General features: G+C 30.4%; 1 protein-coding gene and 1 long non-coding RNA gene across 4 annotated transcripts in view; one reads left to right on the top strand and one right to left on the bottom strand.

Moving 5' to 3' along the window:
• The window catches only part of LOC118445704 (UDP-glycosyltransferase UGT5), a 42,923-nt gene extending 29,856 nt beyond the window's left edge, over positions 1 to 13,067 (bottom strand). Inside the window, exon 1 of the mRNA XM_035875478.2 lies at positions 11,889 to 13,067. Coding sequence (XP_035731371.2) covers positions 11,889 to 13,008 — 1,120 coding nt within the window. The 5' untranslated portion in view covers positions 13,009 to 13,067. The remainder of the gene's footprint in view (positions 1 to 11,888) is intronic.
• Positions 13,068 to 13,625: 558 nt separating this feature from the next.
• LOC146873306 (uncharacterized) lies at positions 13,626 to 17,491 on the top strand. Of its 3 annotated transcripts, none has more exons than XR_004839351.2 (3): positions 13,626 to 14,006; positions 15,298 to 15,507; positions 16,822 to 17,491. It is a non-coding gene; the product is annotated as an uncharacterized LOC146873306 (long non-coding RNA). The 3 variants fall into 3 exon arrangements; XR_004839350.2 differs by having other exon boundaries at positions 15,295 to 15,507; XR_004839348.2 differs by having other exon boundaries at positions 13,627 to 13,950; positions 15,295 to 15,507; positions 16,822 to 17,485.
• The last annotated feature ends 5,222 nt before the right edge of the window (positions 17,492 to 22,713 follow it).

Genomic DNA, 22,713 nt, shown 5'->3' with positions numbered 1-22,713 from the left:
AATTTATATAACAAAATTTTTTAATGGACAACCTATTAATTTTCAGAATTTTTCTTATTCATAACAAATAATGATCATAAACAAGCATAGGACCATAAATTGTAAACTTGCTTAAGAGCAAAATATGCTCTTAAGCATATATGATGCATAAGATATACAATACATTTAAAATGTAATTTCTATGAGAAAAATAGTTAAAAAACTGTCTTAATTGAATTTAAAAATAATCTGACCGTGGAAGAAACCAAACGAAATTTCTTATCAGGAAAATTGTATCGTTGCGTTTAACCATAGCCCGTCGAAAGATATCAGCCTTCATTTGATATTCGAAACAGCCTCTAGCGAGATAAGTATGCGGTTTATCGAAAAAGAGAAGGGTGGATAACCATTCTCAAAGCAATGAAGGGTGCGGTCCGTTTCCGATAAGACTATGTTCATCGATCGATCGAATATGCATTGGTGTGAACAAATCTGATAGTTTAAAAGTTCTAAAAGATGCAAAAGAAAAATAAATGAAAAAGAACAAAAAGAAATAAAAATAAAAAATAAAAATAAATAGGGAAAAGTAACGGGAGACCATTAGAAGTCGTTTATGTGAAACGACATAAATACTGGTGAACAAACGAGAACTCTCTTATGTGTTAGTCGCTTAACGTGACACGCTGCGATATGAAATTTTACGCTCCTACCAACAGAAAGTACTGCGACAAACGTTCTGAAAACACATTCCCAGGAAATGGTAGATTTTATGGAGAACGATTTCCATTTATTCGTCCACTCTTTTAAACTTCATTTTGTCTTACATTGCCGATATCACATTATCGTTTTACTTTCTACGTTGACCAATCTCCGTTAAACAATTTTATAATAACAATATAATATAAAACGATCGTATAGACGATAAAAATAATCGTTACGACAAATGAAAGAAAAACAAATAAAGAAACATGTTAAAAATTGATCCATGTGTATCGATATACTTACGAACATAAGAAATAAGTATTTTATTTTATATAATAATTTATCGCTATTATCGTCTTCGGCAATGACGTAATTGTTTTCAAGTTTCTCGAGTTTCTCTTTGTTACCTACATTCGATCGTCTTTGTAACGACGTTCTATTAATTAGAATTTCCGGTAATAGATCGACGGCTGCCGTATCGATCGATACAAGGAAAATTGAGGATCGCGTATGTGACCATCCAATCTCCGGAACGTTTCATAGCAACGAGAAAGAGAGAGAGAGAGAGAGAGAGAGAGAGAGAGAGAGAGAGAGAGAGAGAGAGAGAGAGAAGTATTAAGCTACCGGACGAAGATAAATCAAGAAAGAGAGAGAGAGAGAGAGAGAGAGAAAGAGGAAAACGGATGTAGATGTTTCGTTGGAAAAGTAATTTGCAAGGAAAATAGAAGGCGAGCCGAACTTCGAGGAAAAGTGTAGACTCCCTTGCTCGACCGATATTAAATCTTTCACGTTGCAGTTTTCAAAGAAAAACGACTATAGCTTGAGTGGTCGGAACTTGGAAGACATCGAAACACTTACTCATTACTATATTTTCCTTCGACGATTCTCATCGCGAATTAAGAAACTCTCTTAATAATTATTATCGATTTGTTTTCCTTTTTTTTCCGTTCAAACGTAACGCATCTAATACGAATTAAATTCGTAATATTAATAACAATAAGAATTTATACGTTATCTAAAGAAATAGAAAAAAAAAAGAAAATATTTCGACATATCACGTTTTTATAAGTTTTGTATTTATTACAAAATATTTGTATTTATAGTAATTTCGCGACAGACTGATGCATGCTGAGTTTGTGTAAATTAATGAATTTTCTGTTACATTAAATCCGAAGAAATGCATACAACAACTAACATAATATAATAGATTTCGTCAAGTTCAATAAAAAATAACAATGTATTAATGTCCACGACAGATAAGTTGGTTGCTGAGATTCTTGATGTAACGCGATATGTGGTATGTACATGATATTCGTAAAAGTAATATGATTTTTCTGCTAGACATTTCGAAAGTGAAAAGATAATATGTGTATATCATTTGAGATTTTTGTAGTTGACTATCGTGTGTTTGTTTCCGACTGAAAATGAATAAGAGTGTTCTAGATTGAATGTCTTGCGTTTTGCGTGAGTGGTTTAAATCTTAAAAATATAAATGATATTGGTTTAGAAAATATTTCGCCTCCCTTAAGGATATAGTTCAAGGAAATGTTGTAGGCGTTAGATAGTAAAAATGAAAGTGCTTTGGATCCTATACTAATTTGGTATTAAACATTATCTTTATATTATATATGACAAATGTTTACTGTAAATGCTCAGAAACGTCTTCGATGGATGTCAATGTATTATTTCGTTTAACCTAATTGCACATAATAAACCTATCGTGTAGAATAAGTAAAATTAGTTTAAGGTCTCGAACATTCAGAAAACGTTTTATAGTCCCAATTATGCAGGGACCAGGTAACAGTAAATGAAAAGATAATTAAAAAAAATGTTTTTTTAACAGGAATGCTATTGTAATAGATTATTATTCACGTTGGAATAAAATAACAAATATTTATGCGCTGCGTTCGTAAAATTAATCTAGCTTATTCTCGATTAAAACCATATTTTTCTCAGATTTATATATATAACTATAATAATATATTTAGATTTATAAAAATGATGAATAAAAAGATAATATATAAAAATAATAAGAAAAATATTTTCATAACGCAATTGAAATATTTCATATTATGATAGTTTATAGATTATATAAAATTACTAATACATCTTATAATAAAATTAAATATATTTATTAATCTCCTTTATAAAATTGATACAATAAAACTTACTCTATGAATCATTCTTTATAGCGATCACTATCGAAAACAACATGCTCTATGCGTCCTAAATATTAACTAATGTTTTTACATTCGCAATCTTCCCATACATGCAACAATTTTCGAGCCTCACGTGCCATTGGTTTGCGATAGAATGCAAAACACGCGTTTCATGCGTCTGTCAATGCGTGCTAGCTTTGCACCCTGATCGATTTTCAAAGTCCTGGTAAATGTCCAAATGAAAAAAAAAATGAAAAAATGCGAAAAAAGAGAAAACGGAGAAATGTGAACGTAAATAAGAGAATTGTATCGTGAAATAAAAAAACAATAAAAGGAGGAAAAAAGAGAAATGTCAAAGAAAAACGAAGAAAAGTTGAGGAAAAAGAAAAAAGGGAAAGGAAAGAGAGGGAAATGGAGAAAGTAAGGAGATGGAGGAAAAGCTTCGTCGTTGGGAAGGTTTAACGGTGATTTATGTTGCCAGCGGGTCGTTAGCGAGTTGCCTAATTAAAGTCGTTTCACTCGACAGAGGCCGAGCTGCAAAACTGCTTACGCGAAAATTCTCGCGGTCCCTCGGCCTCCCATACCATCTCGATCTCCTTCTCTTCCTCCACTCTTTCCCCTCTTCCTTTCCCTTTTCTTCTTCTCTTTAGAGCCACCATTCCGTTTTTGCGAGGAACTGCCGAAGTACTCGAGACGCGTCGCTATCGAACGAGAGGAGTCGAGTGAGTATAAAAGATAAAAAGAAAAAAAGAAAATCGAAGTAGAGAGAGAGAGAGAGAGAGAGAGAGAGAGAGGAAGAAAGAATATAGACAAAGAGAGAAAAGTCGAGTTTGGCCGAGAACCGTTCATCGAGAGAGGGTAAAAAGAAATGGATCCTTTGAGTCGTTTTTACATATTCGAGGAGGTCTGATCCGTTGACTCTTGGGAGATGATCCTGATGATGAGAAAAAAAGAAAAAGAAAGAAAAGCGATTCGCTATACTGAATCCTTAACGAATTCGATCCCCCTTTTCGAAAGATACCTAATCATCTTTCCAATTTCTTTTATGATGAAAATTAACTCTCTATATAATTTTGTTCGTATGTAAAGAAAACAATTAAATCTTGTAAAACTAGTACAATTTATATTAATATACTTAACAAACATTAAGCTTTGGATATGAAGTATCAATTAATTTTCTTGCGAAAAAATCTATAAGATAAATGTATTTGATTGTGTTAAATATTAATAAAATTATATGATGATATAATAGATTAATAAAAAAGGTTTATATAATGATAGTTCGTACAAATATAAAGTTATTTTGATATAATTTAATCCAAAACATCTATTAAGTACACGTAGGTAATATGTACACATTTATGTACATATGTAACATATATACAGAATACATGCTGCCAAGATTAGAAACGGTAAACCAAAATGTTGCTTTCACAGACCGTTACTTTTAAAATAGAAACCATTGCAACGGTTGTGGCATTGCCATTAAAATTACTCGTTGCTTTTGTCCTATTCATGAAAAATAGAAGTGTTAGTATATGTGAATCTGCACGATTTATCACTCACAGAAAGTTCTCCACGTTTCGAACTATGATCACTACATTCGAACATTTCCTGATTCCTTTAAAATGTATCCTTATTGATTTTCTTTTCTTGCTTGTTTATTTGAATACATTTTTTTTACTCTCTTATACTTCAAAAATAATCTCAAACAAAATAATAATTATAAACTTATACTCTTCTATTAATATTTGTATATTATTGGATTAATAATTATTTGAAAAAACTCATGAATAGAATAGAATGATTAATTAAGAGAGTACTAATATTATTTTATTAATTATTACTTTCCAAAGAATTAAACAAAATGTCAAATAAATAATTAGAAAAAAAACAAGAAAGAGAGAAAGAGAGAGAAAATTCATAAGTAGCGCAAGAACTTTTCGCACATACGCTAACACTGATATGGCTTTTAAACTACTCTCCAAAAGGAGCACGAAATAATAAATTTAGATTGAAATAATATTAACTATGACGAGGAAGCGACCCAACTTATCACTTTCAATCTGTTTTATTTCTTTCGTTATAAATAATATAATGTTTATTATTATCTAACAAATGATTTTTCATATACTTTTCAAACCCAGATTCTAATACAATTTCATTTCATTCATGTTAATTAATCGACGATAATACGAATAATTTATATGCATTCGATTGGATAACCTTTTTCAATGAATAATTCACCCATATTGGCAATATCTAGTCTAAATGAATGAAAGAGCCAATACTATACTGAAATGATTACGCAAGAGAAATCGAATCGTTTAGGTATATACATACATACCTACATATATACACATGCGTGCGTGCGTGCTTACGTACGTATGGATGTGCGTGTGTGTGTGTACGTATTTCCAATGATGAAAGCGTAAGGCTACTTTTAAAAAAACAAATAGCCGATATTCGGCAGTAGAACAATTTCTCGTATTAATGCAAACGTGATAATTGATTTGCTTATTGAAGCAGTCATCTCTCGATTCAATATTCAATTGGCAAATATTGTATAAATTATATAAAAAAAAAAAAAAAGGTAAAACGTTGATCGTATTGCTGTTGCTTTTACATGAAGAATAATTCTTTTCTAAGGACAAACTACGATACAACGATCGATATGCCTCTTCACATCAAATCGTTGAATCCACTCGCTGAAATGGTTTCGAAGCTTTCAAAGCTTCCCGCCCATACAAGCAGCTTTTGAAGCTTCAAAACTATTTGCTGCTTCCAGAAAGGCCCGGTTGAATGGCGAATATCGAAGTTTCCAAATCGATCTCAATTGAAAAGCGGCTTTCGATATTTCATAGCAATTTACTAACTCGCTATGTAAATTAATACCATCGAAGATATCATTTTAGCTTTCTATCGGTAATGTGCTTCTTTAGACTTTAGTGTGAGTTAGTTTAATCTTTAAGACAGATAGCAAAAGAGATAGAGAGGGAGAGAGAGAGAGACTTTGTCTCGAAGAAAATTGCTATTATAACATTATTGAAACTATAATGTTGAAGAACGGTAATCGATACATTACTGTGAGATAAAAAATTGTTAACGAAGTATATAGAAGTTAATTTACGAAGCATGCTCTTTGTGCTTAGACATTATCGTGCATAACGTTATAACCATTATCAATATCTTTACAACGACGTTAAGCTTTTGAACATAAAAGGCAAGAAATTTAAAACGTTAAATAATATGAGGGTCACTCTAGATACTGCGAGCCGACACTCGATTTTAAAGACCTTATTTAAAACATTTTTCAAATTTCTTTTGTGACATATAGAAGACTGAAAGTATACTTCCTAATAAGAGCGAAATGTAATATGATGATAAATCCTTGTATATCTTTTATCTATAAAATGTTATGAAATTATTATTATTATTAGATGAGTATATTAATTTCCACAAAATTGGTACAGCAATGAGTATGAATCGTTCGAGTAATTTTTTTTTTGTCGTAGTCACTCGAGAAAATTTTATATGCTGTCTAAAATATCCAAGGTATGATCCACGCATAAAATAATGTGCTTCAAAAGCTTGTGAAACGATCGAGGCTGCATGCAGTACAAGTACTCTCGACTCAGTCAACGGTCGATCAGATCAACGAACGAACGAAAAACAAGGCGAATAGAAAAACAAGTCATCTTTGCATCGCTCATGTTTTCGTGGTCGTCGCGATCGAGTGCGTACGTGCACATATTACATGATATATTCCCTTGAGTTTAATGGTCACCGATTGATCGATAGTACGTGTACAATCTAACACAACTAAAGAAAATTTAAATATTGAATAATAACATAATAGAGGAACATATGAAATTATACAAAACATGTCACCGTGTAATGAAATATTTCTAAGAAAATTTTATTGAAACACATATCATAATTATTATCAAAGAATATAACGCATAATATAATGACTGAAATTGAAATGAAATTTTAAAATTATATTTTAGGTTTCTTTTGTTTTCTTTTTTTCATATCTAATAATACAATCAATCTGACCGAAACTCCCGCAATGATTCTTCCTCCTCTGAATAATTTAGCGTACACTAATCAGCCTCAGCGTGCTGACTTCATCGTAAGTTAGTGACGACGTCGGAAGGATCGCTTTACTCTGATGGCAAAAGAGCAAAGTCAACTAATTGGAAAGCTCGAAAAGCAATTAACCTAAGAGCTCAAAGATAAACATTACTTCGATAATTATCTCTATAGAATCGTACCGAACGCCTGACCAGTCCAATACGATTACATAATCGATTATGTATTCGATAAAATACAAACATACATATATCCATACGATCTACTAGTCGTTATCTATTCATGAGTTCACTGTCGAGTGAATTCTAACGATTTTTAAAATTACAATATAACGTAAAACTAACGTAATATTACGGAACCTAAAACTTAGGTATCTAAGATAAGAAAGATTTAACAATGAATTCATATCATTAACATAATCATAAGTTTATAATTACATATTATACCCAAAGTCTTGAAATCAACTGCATTATCTAATTCCAAGGATAAAAATATATAGTTAAATTAAAAGAACCATTCACGATAAAATGAGGAAAATTGAGATAGAGATAAAACTAAAGAAAATTTATTCATTTTTTTCATTTAATTAATTTTGTTTCGTTTCCTGTTAAGCACAATATCAAATAAAGATTATTTTTTATTTCAAATATACTTACTTTTTACTTCCAAAATACTATAGATATTTCTCTTGAAATTAATTTATGTTTGCAGTTTTTTCCTTTATATAATTTTGCAATATGTGAATTTTGTATAAGTTTATCGCGCTTAGTTCTATCATACAATTACCATAGAAACGTATAAAGAATTTTGAAATATTTTAATAATCAAATATCTAGTTTTTTACTATTCAACCATATAACTAAAAGTAACGAAACTGAATCAATGATAATGATTATTTTATATTCAAAAGAATCCTTTAAAAAAACAAAATTTTTAACTTGACAGTATATCAATTATAACTGCTTCTATTACTTTCAATCCGATTGAATTTTAACAGAATTTATTTCACATACATATTGTCAATCCGTTTATAAGATATACGATTTATATATCATCAATTTTATATTATTATATAAAATTTTATATTATCATATAAAATCAATGATAACTTCAAAATTAATATTGTTGTCAACAATCTTATAATAAAAATGCAATTAACGCAGACAAACCCATCTTATCGATTAGATAAGAGAATAAAAGGAAATAAATTTTTTAAATTGAACATAATTTTTTACAACATATTGTATTTAACATGATATTTAAGAAAGATCAAAGACGAAGAAGAATAGGCACGAAAAGAAAAGAGAAAACGTGAGAGATAGGAAAAAAGACGAAAAAATCGATATGCATGCACGGCAGGTGCGATCGTCGATCATCGAACGCGTCGTATGGCAATAAAAACCGTCAGTCGTCGTAAAAAAGCCTCGATCAGATTTTCACGCGGGGTTTCGTGGATCGAGATCGAAAAGATGTTGAGAAAAGAGAGAAGAGGATATCTCAGAGATTCGGCATTTCGAATCCACGAGGAGTCTCGAGTTATTGAAACGAGTGTCAGAGGTCGAAAGTCTGTCTGTCTTTCTCCTTTCCTCTTTCCTCATCCCTCTTCCTTCTCCTCCTCCTCTCAATAATTCCAAGAAAGTATCGACCACGTGTTCAAAAAGAGTCGCACACGTGCTCTCGATCGATGACAAGACAGGACCTTATGTGAGTACGTGACAGGTTTCATGACAAATGAAATCTTTCTTGATGACTCTTAATTGCATTTAATTTTGAAATTATAAAACATATTTTAATGTTTATCATTAAACATATAATGTTTGTTATTAATTTAACTCTCTTTTAAATTTTATTTATGTGTATACAAAAAAAGATTTCATATCATCATTGACAATGTTTAAACTAAGCAATGAAACAGAAACGTTGGTTCTAATTTTATTAGAAAAACATTTAATTGTTGTCCAAAAAAAAAACTGAAACGTACACATATCTGGACAAAGTGCTAAAAGTATAAAACGAAAAATTAGCATTTGGGTTGCCATCCACATATGTGTACTTATGTAACTCATGAAAAGGTTAATGTATAATGTAACATATGTGCAACAATTTAGTTTTTCATTAAATTTCATAACAAAATTTATACTAATATCATTTGTTCGTTAGTACGTTTATTCGTTAGTATATTTATTTAATAACTAATAAATATATTATGTTATTTTTAGCAATTTAAAAAAAATAGATCATGCATTAAAAAATTAATGATTGTTCAATATTCATTCATGTAAATATATTCATTCCTGATGCATTTTTTTTATAGACGGAACGCATGAAGACCTGCGGTATTCTAAACTAAATTTATGTGTTTCCATAAACATTAATCGTGAATATCTATTCAACAATTTCTGTACTATAATTAATCTTGTAATGAGATGCTTATTTTTAAGATCTTTGTACAATGCAACCTGTCTAATTTAAGATATAACATAAGAGCATACAATGACCAAGGTGAAATTCTATGCTGACGCAATGTCGATATATCTTAACGTTGCTTTTTTTAATAAGCATGACTTGCACAATTGTATGAAAAAAATGCAGTTAAATATCTATTTATATAAAAGACTAAAAGATTTTATGTTTTTCGAAATTAGCTTAGAATTGTTTCGATTTGTAAATATTGATTACGGATTAACAATACATAGTTTATTAATATAATTATTTTTATAATTGTGAAAAATCAGTTTTTTTACAATTCAACGACTTAAACTTAATAATCAACAGTTTATTATAGTAACAAATACTCTTTCTTCACACACACTCTAACATCATTCTATATACTTTATCGTGCAATCATTATTATATTAAATAATTATACACTATTATTTGTGAAAAATAATTGTAAAAATAATTATTGACTTAATATCCACTCATTAAATTTGATTATTCTCTTATCCAGTGAAAAAAAAGATTTTACAACTTTAAATTTATAAATACCTTCAGATTTTTTTTTTCTTTTTTTTTTATTGACTTTAAGTAATTCTACTTCCATGGAATTATAAATAAATTTATTAAAATTATATCGTAGCGTGTTAAATAATGTAACGTATTATATTGGATTATTGAATTTGTACCTACATGTAATACGACGTGTATGATCGACGTTATAAGTTAATATTATATCAATTATTAAATTTGTTTACACATTTAAGGGGGTATATTTTTTTAATACTAATATCAGTATGAAACAAATCTAAAGTTAATGGATTTTCATGCTCTGATAACTGTCATATATGACGTTTGCTGTAGTTTGATATCTCTTGTTTAACTATGAGTATTCCCAAATCGTTATGTATTATATCATTGTAAACGTACCATAGGACACTATATACATTGCGAAGGATTCTCGATTTGAAATCTTGAGATCTATGTATATAAAATTTCTGTATTCGAATTGCAGACCATAACTCACAGTTAGTAATTCGTTTTGTAATTTTAATTTAAAATATCTTCCTATCAGCCAGTACAGCTGATTTTTACCTTTTATTTAAAGCCGAACAGATTTCGTTTGTATACGTTTTTCCCCACTTTAATCTTTTGTTTAAAATCATATTGAGTTATTTAACTGAGTATATGAGTCCTTTTGTAGAATAACTTATTTACTTATTTAGTTATTTATTTATAGTGGAGTTACTATTTTTTCGTATGATAAAAATCACACATGGTTTAGTTTATTTTTATTTATTCCAATTTTTAAGTCATGTAAATATCTCATGTAAAGATGTTCTTTCAAGTTTTTGATAGCTTTTAGTCTTCATAAGAGGCAAAAATTGCCCAATCGTCACGCAAATAGCTATAGTTATTTTTGTAAAAATTGATATATCTGCAGTATAAATAAGATACAAGACATATACAAGCATGCTTCCCTGTTGGATTCCAGAATTGATTAGATAGGCTAATATAATTATTTCTTGAAATTGCAATATCTTATTTTCTTTTTAATAAAATTAATTTAGAGATCAAAGGAACATAGATCGTAAATGTCCAGTAAACGACGCGAAACTACTCAAACGTTAATTAATTGATTTCGTTTAGCACGACCACGATTTCTTTATACTCGATATTTCAAGAAGGAAATTTATAGCTGAACGTGATACGTAATATCACCGTTACGAAGATATTGAACCATGCGATGTCCTACAGGAAAACTTCCATTGATCGTCTCTACGTCAAAGCCATTCGAAAAATCTTTTTACCTGCGTACTTACACCGAAATGAAAAATTGACGGGAACGATTGTTCACGATGTCTAAGGATCATTAATTTCCCGTCAGAAACATCAATAAGAAAAATGGTTTGATTCTTTATCTTCTGTGTTATTATACACGTCAAAAGAAAATAAAATTATCAGATAGTCGAACATTTGCTAATCTAACCTTCAATTGTCTAATCTAATCATAAAACTTATTTATTGCTAAACGTGTATTATATGTATATTACATGGTCAGAGTACACGCACGCACACGCACGCACACACATACACACACATAAACACACATATATACATATATATACATATATATATATACTATAGTTCGTGTGCGTGCGTGTGTGTGTGGGTGTGCACGTGTGTGTTATCTATGTCTACTCTTCTTTCTCTATATAGCTATTATAAATATATAATATACGAATGTTTATTTACTAAGTATAAATACAGTACACGTACGATACACATAAATAAAAAAAAACCCATTTCGTATGGGAAATCAATCTTGTTGATCAATAGATGAATTTCAATGACAAAGTGCAAAAGGAAATATACAACGCGATTACGCCATTGATAATAGCAAAAAAAAACAAGAAATACAAAGATCAATTAGCTTTAGAATCGATGCCAACAAGAACTCTATTCGCCCTGACTAATTCTAGATTGATCGAATTGATCGATTTGTTTTCTACTTACTTAGTATGTCGAATTGTGGTAACCATTTGCTGATAAACACGTTGTCAGGTTTCTCAGGGAAATCATCAGTTTCCCATTTCCAGAGTACCTTTCTTGGTATAGAACCGAGGACCTTGACAATAGCCTGAAGTTTAGCTGGTGGCATCGATGATGTTTTGATCATAGATCCAAGGCAAAAATACAATACACCTTCCTTTGCCTCATCAAGAAACTTAGCAATGTCTGGTGGTAATGGCTTCGTTGAAGATGGCAAATGAACTCCACCAATTTCAATGACGTTCGGAAGTAATGGTCTAGAACCATGGAGAGACCAATGTGTGTTCACCAATAAAATCGATTGCTTTTTGGCAATATCTTTAAATTTTGGCAAATCGGATCCAAAAAGTTTTTCAGCTGGGACACGATGATACCAATCGTTCCAGAAATCAAATAGAATATTTTGTATATGGATCCATAGTAGGTTTGCAATTCTATCGAAAAAACTCATTGGTTTTTTTCTATGTCCAAATACGGAAGGTATGTTAGCTTCGTCATCGGGATTTCCAATATGATTATTCGTCCAGGACATGATCTGGCAAGTTGTTATTCCCACGAAAGGTATCTTGTACTTATATACTAAACTCAAAAAACAATCGGTGTTGAAATTCTCCAAGAAAATTAAGTCGAATTTCTCATTCGATCGAAGAAGTTCGAGAACCTTTGGATTGCTCAACCCATTGTCACAGCTAATTTGACCACGATTTTTAAGCAAATTTAATTCCTTTAACAAAGTAATGATCGGTAAGTGACGTATCTTGCTTAGATTGACCGAATCCTCGGAAACTATATAATTCTCATCAATTTGACTGATATCCTTATAATTAGGCAATGGTTCCTTTGCTTTGCTACTGTTCGTTCTTGGGAAATACGAGATCACTGTTAGTTTGTGTCCACGTCTGGCCAATTCTTCTAATATAGGTTGAATAACGAAAAAATGACTTTTTCCGGGATGTGGGAATATCCCGAGAATGTTTAATTTTCTGTCGGGCGATTTAATAATAAATTCACTTTTCGTCTCGAAGCAAATGAAACAGGACACAATGAAAAAATAAAACCACAAATTAATCCACCGTAAATACATTTTTGTAGAACTCTTAAGCAAACCGTCCGCACATACATTCGACTTAGTACTGAGATCTATCCAACCTCTACCAGATAATATATAGATACACAGTATTGTATAACTATTATTCGAAAGACAAAATTTTAAGAGGCCATTCACATCTATTTAATCAATCATGCTTCCGATGATATTACAAATTAAATTTAATTTACTATTATATGTTTATCAATTTCTTGGAAACGTTTGGTTATATCTGACTTTAATTAAGAAATTTACTAATCAATCAAAATACATCTGAATAATTTTATTCCCGTACATATATTTTTTTTATATTATTAATTTAAAAATATGAAGAATTGTTTAAAAAAAATAGTTCCTAAGGAAATATCACTTACAATGATAAGATAAGAGTATTATAGAAAAATTAAATAAAAAAAAAAAAAATACAAAAAAAAATTAAATTGAAAAATGTATGCCCCTTTATTTTACGTACCTGGCAATTTGTTCGTTCCTCCTCTTCTCGAATTGGAACAAACTAGATTGGTTATTCTCGGCCGTTGATCTGTTTATCTCATTCATTTTCTCTCTCTCTTCCCCCTCTCTTTCTCATTCTTTCTCTCTTTTCCTCCTTCTCACTTCGCTACTTGAATTTCGCTACGCTACGAGCGATATAAACATGAACGAAGCCGATTTCAATGAAATCTTTTACACGCTAATGGAGGCCTCGGGTGTATTTCTCGTTTCACAAGCGGCTCATAACCTATCAGTAGTGCGTATAGTGTAAATCGGACTCGAAAACCGTGAAGAAGAGCTTCAAGCTAAATCTCGAACACGAAACGAACTCTCATTAAGATGAAAATTACGCTTCCTTGATGCAAAACTTCGTGAGTGGCTGGATAGTCTGAGTGAGCGAGCGATTTTGATGTTCAGTGAGAAGAAAACTAATATTACAGAGAATAAGTAATTTAGAAATTTTCACATAAAGTTACGACAACGTTAAACTGGCTTAATATCTCGTACGATATTACGCTCTTTTTTTTAAATTATAAGAATATGAAATTCATAAAATAAAACTATTGTTTTGAAGGTGGTTATTTGTATATAAGTCCACGTGAGAATAAAATAATTGCGAGTTGCTCTCAACGGTTTGTATTTCTTGTTAATGAAACTTTCGTTTGAGAGTAACTATCTGTGAGTGATTAGCTTTCATGCAATGCATTCAGAGCATACTATCAAATAGAGAAAAAGAAATGTCACTATTGGACAGCTCTTTTAAAGATAGAAATCAATTTTGTATTCTGATAATAGTTATCGGAAAATAAAATGTAAGATAAAATTGTAGGAAATAAGAGACTTTCGAATTAATAACAATATATGAAGTAAAAAATTCAATATTTTTGAATATAGAGATTATCAAATGAATGTAAAGGTTATTTCTCTCTTATTCTAAAACAAACAGAGCTGAGAAACGTAAATATAATACTTATTTAGATGGGAATATAGACGAATCTCCAATAAATACAGCTCTAAGCATTCTGTCTCTCGGCGAGCGTGTTAGTGATTATTTGAAAGTAAAAATTCTTGAAATTGTTCTCAAATGGATAAAAATGTCAGAGTACTTTCGAAAGTAATTTTCGTAAGAAACTCTCAAGTGGATCACTACTTTTAATGTTCTCTGAAACGATTAATCACCCGGCAAACCAGTTAGAAAAATTAAGAAAAAAGGGAAAGATAAAAATAAAAAGAAAGTAAAAAAGATGAAGAAAAGTGAAAAGAAAGGAATATTTGATTGGTTAGAGATGTATTCGTATTATTCGACTAGATTATATTTAAACAATTTCATATGCGATTCAATGCACAATATGACTGTACAAAGTTATCATTATAACATAAATATTTCAAAAGTAAACTTAAGACAAATATTTAGTCTACAAGTTTACCTTTTAAGTTTTTCTCCGGTTTAGGATATTCCAAAAAATTGAATATTCATAGAGATTGTCTATAACACAAATAAGCAATAGTTAAGGATTCTTCATCTTGTCTACGAAATCTATTAAATAAACACCCAATGTATTCTTAAAGACAGGCATTTCGTATAACAATAAAAAATAATAGATTCAACAAATCTTTATGAATCAGGCATTTAAAAATCTTTGATAGATTCTTTTTTCCTCGATCTTCCTTTTACGTTCTTCTTCTTATTTTATTAACCGGATAATATCCAATGAGAAAATATAATTAAACAAAAGCCATTTATTTCGTATTGAAATGAAATAGAATATTGGACATGATTGTATTTCTTAGCAGGTAGAGCAGCAATAACCACAGAAACGACGATACCAACGTTCTCGAATACTCCCAAGGGTTAACAATGTCTTTAATGACGTAACATAATTACGAGGAAGCTTTCCCTCACGATGTACGTCACCGGCAAACGCGGGAGCTTAATTGTAAAGCCTGGAAGATCGAGGCTAAGCGGCTAAACGAGCACGATCGTCCTTGACGAAGGACTCTAAGGTAAAGCTCCTAATCTGAACTTTTCCTTCTCTTTCTCTTCAAGCTGCTTCTTTACGTCGTCTCATCGATATAGAAACATCAAGAGATAAACCACAATGTCATCCCGCGCTACCATTAGAGAGTAATCGCTTTAGAAACAGCTTCTCCTTTCTACTTTATCATTCTCTTGCTAGATTTACTCAAATCCCTTTTCGAAAGACCTATTTAACACTTATGATTATGTATTCGTATAAAATGACATATTATATGAAACATCATATGAAATATTATTATATTTAGACATATTTAACAATCACAATTATATCGTACTCGTGTAAAATGAAATTAAAATAAACGAATGCTATTAATATTTACGTGCATGAAATTCTCGCATGTAGATTACGCATTCTCAGAAAGTTTCAAACAAATGAGTTGCCATGATCACCTCGTTATTTGTATGAAATAGCGAAGTGGCTCTTTAAAGAGAGACAGAAGAAGAAAGAGAACGAGAGAGAAAGAAAGAAAGAGAAAAAAAGGTACAATATAATATGCAAATCATCTAAAAAGATCAATAAAACAGGTAAAATAGATTAATCGAACATTTTCGATCGTGCAAAGCAATTATGCTAAGCTTTTATTAAAAGTAGCAACGTAAAATAAATAAATAATAAAATTAAGAGAACGTTTTAAAGACCCGTTTAACCTACTGAGAATAAAACAAGGTGTATGTTATACTTCAACATGATTTTTTTCTTTTTCTTAAATTAATATTGTATTGTTTTACAAAAGAAAGAAAATACAGAAATCTAGAAAGAAAGTAATTCGTGTAATTTTGCGTTTAACGAAGAAAAACACGCAGAAACGCAATTATGCTTCTAAGAAAAGAGCTTCTGGGAAGTCGACAAGAGGACAAATAAAAGCGAGATTCCTTCAAGTGTTACCTTCTTGAACTTTCATACTTAGGAACCTTTTGTTTAGGAAGGATAGCTTGAAGGGTGGCTTAGATGGTTCGAAAATAAAGAAAATTGCTGATCTTGAATGAACCAATGTTGCCAATGGGTCGTAGATAATTGCTTAGACTCCATCATTTTCTATTTTGTTTTCCTTTTTTCTTCTCTCTCTCGCTCTCTCTCTCTCTCTCTCTCTCTCTCTCTCTCTCTCTCTCTCTCTCTCTCTCTCTCTCTCCCTATCGAATTTCCCATGAGTAAGAGAAAGGGGAAATACCAGCGTTCACTCACACATCTTTAACGTGTTTCCTCGCATACGTTACCGCAAACATAACAGTCTGTAGATGTAGAGCTAGCTCACGTTGTTTAATTCATGAATCGGTGCTAGAATGCAACGTAGAAAGATCGCCTACGAATTAGTTGGAAGGAAGAAGCCCAAAGGACCGAAGAGCCCCTGATATGAAACTCGACGATAGAAAATGAAGATATACTTCTCTTTTGCCATGGCCGCAAAAATCTTCACGAGAGATTTATGTGCAGACACTAAGAAAGAAACTTCATCGTTCCGAGGGAAAAACGAATGCGATATTTGCACGTAAATATCTGTGAAATTGACGTAGTCGACTGTGCCTGACGAAAGTTTCGTGAAATCAAACTTTTTCGATAGAATTTTGCATCCGTTTATTTATTATTTTTCTTTTTTTATCTTTTTCTATTTCCTTTTTCGACAATATCATCAGACTACGGATGTTTATGGACTTAAAATATGTTGAAATATGCAAATAACATATTGAAATATGAAAATATAATATGTGAACATATGCATAAATATAACAATATATATATATATGCAAAAATTTGTGAAATATTATGAATATTTTGAAACTGTGCAATAATTAAATTATAATTATAATTATAATTTAAATCACAATAAACTACAAGCACTTTTTTATATTAGTTGTAGATAATTAATAACGTTTATTAGATAAGATTAATTTGTATAAAAAAATGATCATTCAATATTATCTACACGACGTGATCGGAGAATATTTGAATCTAATGTAATAACGAGATCTTTTATTTCCACTGATTTCTCAACAATTTTGCTTCTTAAAATTTTAGCGATTTGTAATATATTGTAGTTTTATATCCAGAATTTATCTTCAAAACTGCATTCTATTTCGAAATAATTATCTCTCTAAGACTTATAGGTATAGTTCTTAAATTTCATTAAAAAAATAATTGAATAAAATTAGTTAACATCATTCCACTCGTCTCTAACATTTTCATATTATTTGATAATATTTAATAACATATAAGTTTTTATGAATACTAAATTTTGTAACTGTTCATGTTGAAATAAATCTTGTGTTAATGTAAAAATACAAATCAAATAAATTTAAATGCCGCATTACAAATATTAATGTTACAATAATTCGCTGTTTTGAATTGTACTGAAGTATATATACCAAAATATTATCGTAGGCTTGTAAGCTCAAGAACATCAGAGTTGCATTTGTAGTCATTTCATGGAGAATTACTTGGTACTGTATACAATATTTGTGTATATTACAGAATGTTATAAGTCTGAGTAAATTCACGAAGTTTTGATTTCTCTTGCGGCAAATTGCAAAATTGAAAATGCAGTAAATATTATCGAATTATAAGAATAAATATAACAATCGTAAATGAACTATGTAGTATAGTTTTGTATATGTATGTAGCATATTTTTCGTAACCCTACCTAGCAAACCTCGGATCACTTACTCTGAGTTAATAAGAATTTTATTAATGTATGTATTACAATAGTACAATTCTTTACGCTTAGATCGTTCGATTCAAGGCCGCCCTATATTCTCTTTACTCTGTGCTTCTGTTCTCAATACTCTTTAATTAGTCTACTCAAGACTGTCTTCCGTTATTCTTTTTCTTCACATCTACTTCGTAGCTGTTCTCATCATACGTAATTCAGCATACGTAATTCCTATCACTATTCATTACTTAGTTCTATCTGTTGCCTGTCTCACTCACGCTGCATTTCTATCTCATTCTCACTTCCAATATCTCAGCGCCCTCTCGTACTTCTATAAACAAATGCACCTCACAAAGGACAGACCATGCTCTGTTCAACTGTCGTTCAATTTGTCACATACACATACAAACTATTGATTTTAAACCCATCATTATGTATTTATAGTACACTAAGTTAACGATAATATAAATTTTATTTTTCTCTCAATAAATAATTATTAATTAATAATTATTTTAATTATTTTTTAGTTATTTTTTATCAATAATTATAGTGCGATATAATTTATCAAAAGTAAGTGTTAAAAAGATTTGTGACAAAAGTGAAAAGACTGGAGATGCTGAAACGAAATCAAAAACTGGGCGAAAGCGAAAAACAGCACGTCGTCAGGATAAATTAAGAATTCGAAAGGTAAAAAAGGATTCATTAGGGACAGCAAATAAAATAAAATAAAAATTTAATTTACCCATTAAACTAATACAAATTCAACGAAGAATTACTGATACATAATGTTGCAAGAAATCATTAATATCAAAAATTAATATTGTCAATTTGCATATGAATATTTAAATAAATCGATGGTCTTTTGGAAAAATATTATATGGAGTGATAAGTCAAAATGTGAAATCTTAAATGATAATAAATGACATTATGTTCGGAGAAAAATGGGAAAAGATATTAAAAAAGACAATGTAAAGATGACCGTGAGAAATGAGGATAGTTTTATAATGATTTGGGAATGCTTTAGTACCCGAAGTTTAGGAAATTCAATATTTATTAATGACAAATTAACACCAATTAAATACATCGATATAATAAAAAAAAATTTATTCGATTCCGCGAAAAAAAATGTGTTTCCAGAAAAATTTCATATTTCAATAAGATAATAATCCAAAGCACAAAACTAAAATCACTATGAACTTTTTTAAAAAAAATAACATTCTATTGCTGTAGTGGCCTTCACAAACTCCAGATTTAAATTCAATCGGGTAGTTATGGGATCATTTAAAAAGAAATTTGCCTAAAAACGAGAGAAAAAATAAAAATATTTGTATAGACTCGTTAAAATCTAAATCTAAATGAAATAATATATAACAAATTAATCCGCAACATACCAAATCGCCTTAAAATTGTAATAAAAGCGATAAAATACCACTCACATTATTAGTTCATTTAAAATAAATAATATTTAACATATTTGTAATGGATAAAATATTTATTAATAAATTTATTTATTAACAAAAAATTAAGTTATTGTTTTGTTCTTATTTATATAGTATAAATAAAAAGATACTAATACATATTTCATCATTATTAAACATATTCGATTATCTTCATATAACAATCGTTAACTTATTTTTTGAAACAACTATAAATTTCATATTATTATCATTTTTCGATAAAAGTATGCATTTGCATGAACATTTGCAATCTAATTATCAGACTTCTATTATTTCTTACGTTTTTTTACTTGCATCACATTTCAACCGCTCCTCTCTTTCCCCCTTCTCTCTGTTTTATGACGAATCTACGCTTTTTACAAAATTATGCTTCCTTCGTTTAAGAGCACGCACTATTCCTATTAAAAGCATTACATTTAATTATTCCTGTCCATGTCCCACGCGTTTATTTTTCTTATTTTCTTTTTTTTTCTTTTTTTAAAATGCAAATCAAGTTTAGTGCGAGCCGTGAATTCCTGTCGGGAAATAATCGAGAATAAATTTTCGTATTTGGAAAAAGAAAGATCCTTTTAAAGAATAGTAGAAGTAATCGACAGAAATACATTAAAATTATTTTGAATTTGATTAACCATTCGATACTTTTCGCATTTGAAGTTTTTCAAAATTTGCTAATTAATCGTCTGCATTTAATATAAAAAAAAAAATGAACACCCAACCGTAACCATTCATTACAAATTAACAAGGATACTCAAGCTGAACTTCAATTGTTTTTTCCTTTTTTTCTTTTGATGTGATACGATCTGATGAATTTTCCCCAGTAAATCTGCCTCAAGCGAAAAAACAGTAAAATGAGAGAGACAATTTGTATTATATGACGGTACAACATGACGCAATTAGAAATAAATTTTCCCTTCAAAACGATATTCGCTTACAATCGATTAATCGCACGACGTTACCAATGATAGATATGTGTACGTAGCAGAGCAGCAAAAATATTCTTTCATCCGGTTTCATTTACGTTGATGCAATTAGCGAAGCACACCTGGCCCGTTCGAGTAAACGAAAAAAATGTCGATAAAATGTTTTTCTTCGGCAACAAATTTGTGCGGATTTGCGTTTGAATGTAAACAAAAAATAAATAAAAATAAAAATAACTTTGAACTCGATACAATCACACGTAACGATACTAACTAAAATAACTCTGCAAAATTTTCATGGCGATATTATAAAATTACGAATACCAAGGAAGTAGTTTCCTAAATCAGGATGAAGTTACCTATTTCTAAAAATTACAGAGCCATATCGTGATTTTACAAATAGAGAAACTCGAACTTGTTTGACTCGAAGAAGAATTCCTTGAACAATTTCGGGGACTTGCATCTCTTGGAGAAAAAATAAAAGATAGCGAACGAAAAAAAGAAAAAGTGAGAAGGGCAGAGAGAGAGAGAGAGAGAGAGAGAAAGAGAGGGAAAGAGAGAAAAAGTACGCCATAGCCTCGCAACTTTTTTACCTCTCGACAATCGCCCCTCATAAAAGTTAATAAGCCGACGGGGCTGAGTTTGTTGATCCTGAGAAAATTGCAGGAGACCAACACGCTCCTAGCAGCTCCCTCCTACCCAGCATTTTATGTTCCTGTTCTATTCGACGTTACAACCAAAGCACTCCTTCGTACCTTTTACCCCGACTCTCTTCGTACACCCCCTCCATTTCACCCCCTGTCATCTCTTTGCTTGTCTATATATGAAAACAGCCCTTCGTACGTCTTCCTTCTCATTTTTTGTCTCTCTCTTCCTTTCTCTCATTTTCTCTATCTCTCTCTCTCTCTCTCTCTCTCTCTCTCTCTCTCTCTCTCTCTCTCTCTCTCTCTTTTCTTTCTCTTTATCTCTTCTTCTTATTCTTGGTAGCTCACAGACCACTCAAGACATATATTTCTTGCAACGACGCATGATTATGCTCGTATGTTTCAAAAAGGAAGAACCACGTAAAACGATGCAAAAGCACCGTTAGAAGGGCCGAGTGGCGTCTTCTCTTCTCTTAGGAGCGAATAAGAAGAAGACATACCTACTATATACGTACTATATACGTATTATATACGTACGCGTTAGACTCGCGATGGCGAGTAGGTACGTAAACGAACGAAGCTAATGCGCTTCTCTAGTAAGTATACTTCCTTCGTAGGACGACGTTAATACGTGCAAAGCTTTCTCACCAAGGTGAATGGATATCACCGTTCTAGTTGGTACCTATCCTAAACGCAAAATGCGATCTTTCGAAAGCATCAACCAAGTCCCAGAATTAACGTACCTGTTTTCTCGCGTTTCTTATATTTTATCAAATTATTAATAACATTCGTACATTTCAGATCATGTGATTAATTTAAACCGTTTTTAATAACGACTGCAAAAAATTTTTTTTGTTGTAAAATTATTATTATATATTTCTTTTCATGTTGTAAAATTAATTGAAGTTATCATAAAAGAAATAATTTATGCCAGAATATAATTATTTATAAGATTACGAATATCTCATTTACAAAATAACTTATTTTGTATTCCATTGATAATTATGTTTACAAACATCATTAATTTATAAATGTTTTATATATCTGTTTTAATAAGAAACGCATTGGTATACTTAACGAAAAGATCTGTCTTGTATATCACAAAAATTTAAATTCAAACGCAATAATTACATATCATTTTATATGTTTTAAAACGATAATATATGACGCGAAAATACTTATATCTATCGACACGATAAAATAAACATGACTAACTGATAAGTGAACGGGTGAAGATCATAACCCAGAAGATTAAAATTAATTCGAAATGTTTCTTCCGAATAGAAAAGATAAGGAGAATAAAATAAATTCTCCAAGTCCTACGATTTACATATATCAATCAAACGAACTATTTAATATTGTAAATTAGAAATAAATTGTAATTTGTGTAATTCATTTCTTCTTAATTTATTAATTTTTCTAATTTATTACGAGTTTAACATCACATGTCATTCTTACAAATATATTGAATACCAAAAAACTTGTTTCAAATTAAGAAATAAAACCAAT

The sequence above is a fragment of the Vespa mandarinia genome, chromosome 1 (assembly GCF_050613455.1).
Source record: "Vespa mandarinia isolate Hongniang chromosome 1, ASM5061345v1, whole genome shotgun sequence".
Taxonomy (NCBI): domain Eukaryota; kingdom Metazoa; phylum Arthropoda; class Insecta; order Hymenoptera; family Vespidae; genus Vespa; species Vespa mandarinia.
Note: the sequence above shows the minus strand (reverse complement) of the source record. Positions and strands in the feature narration are given on the sequence as shown.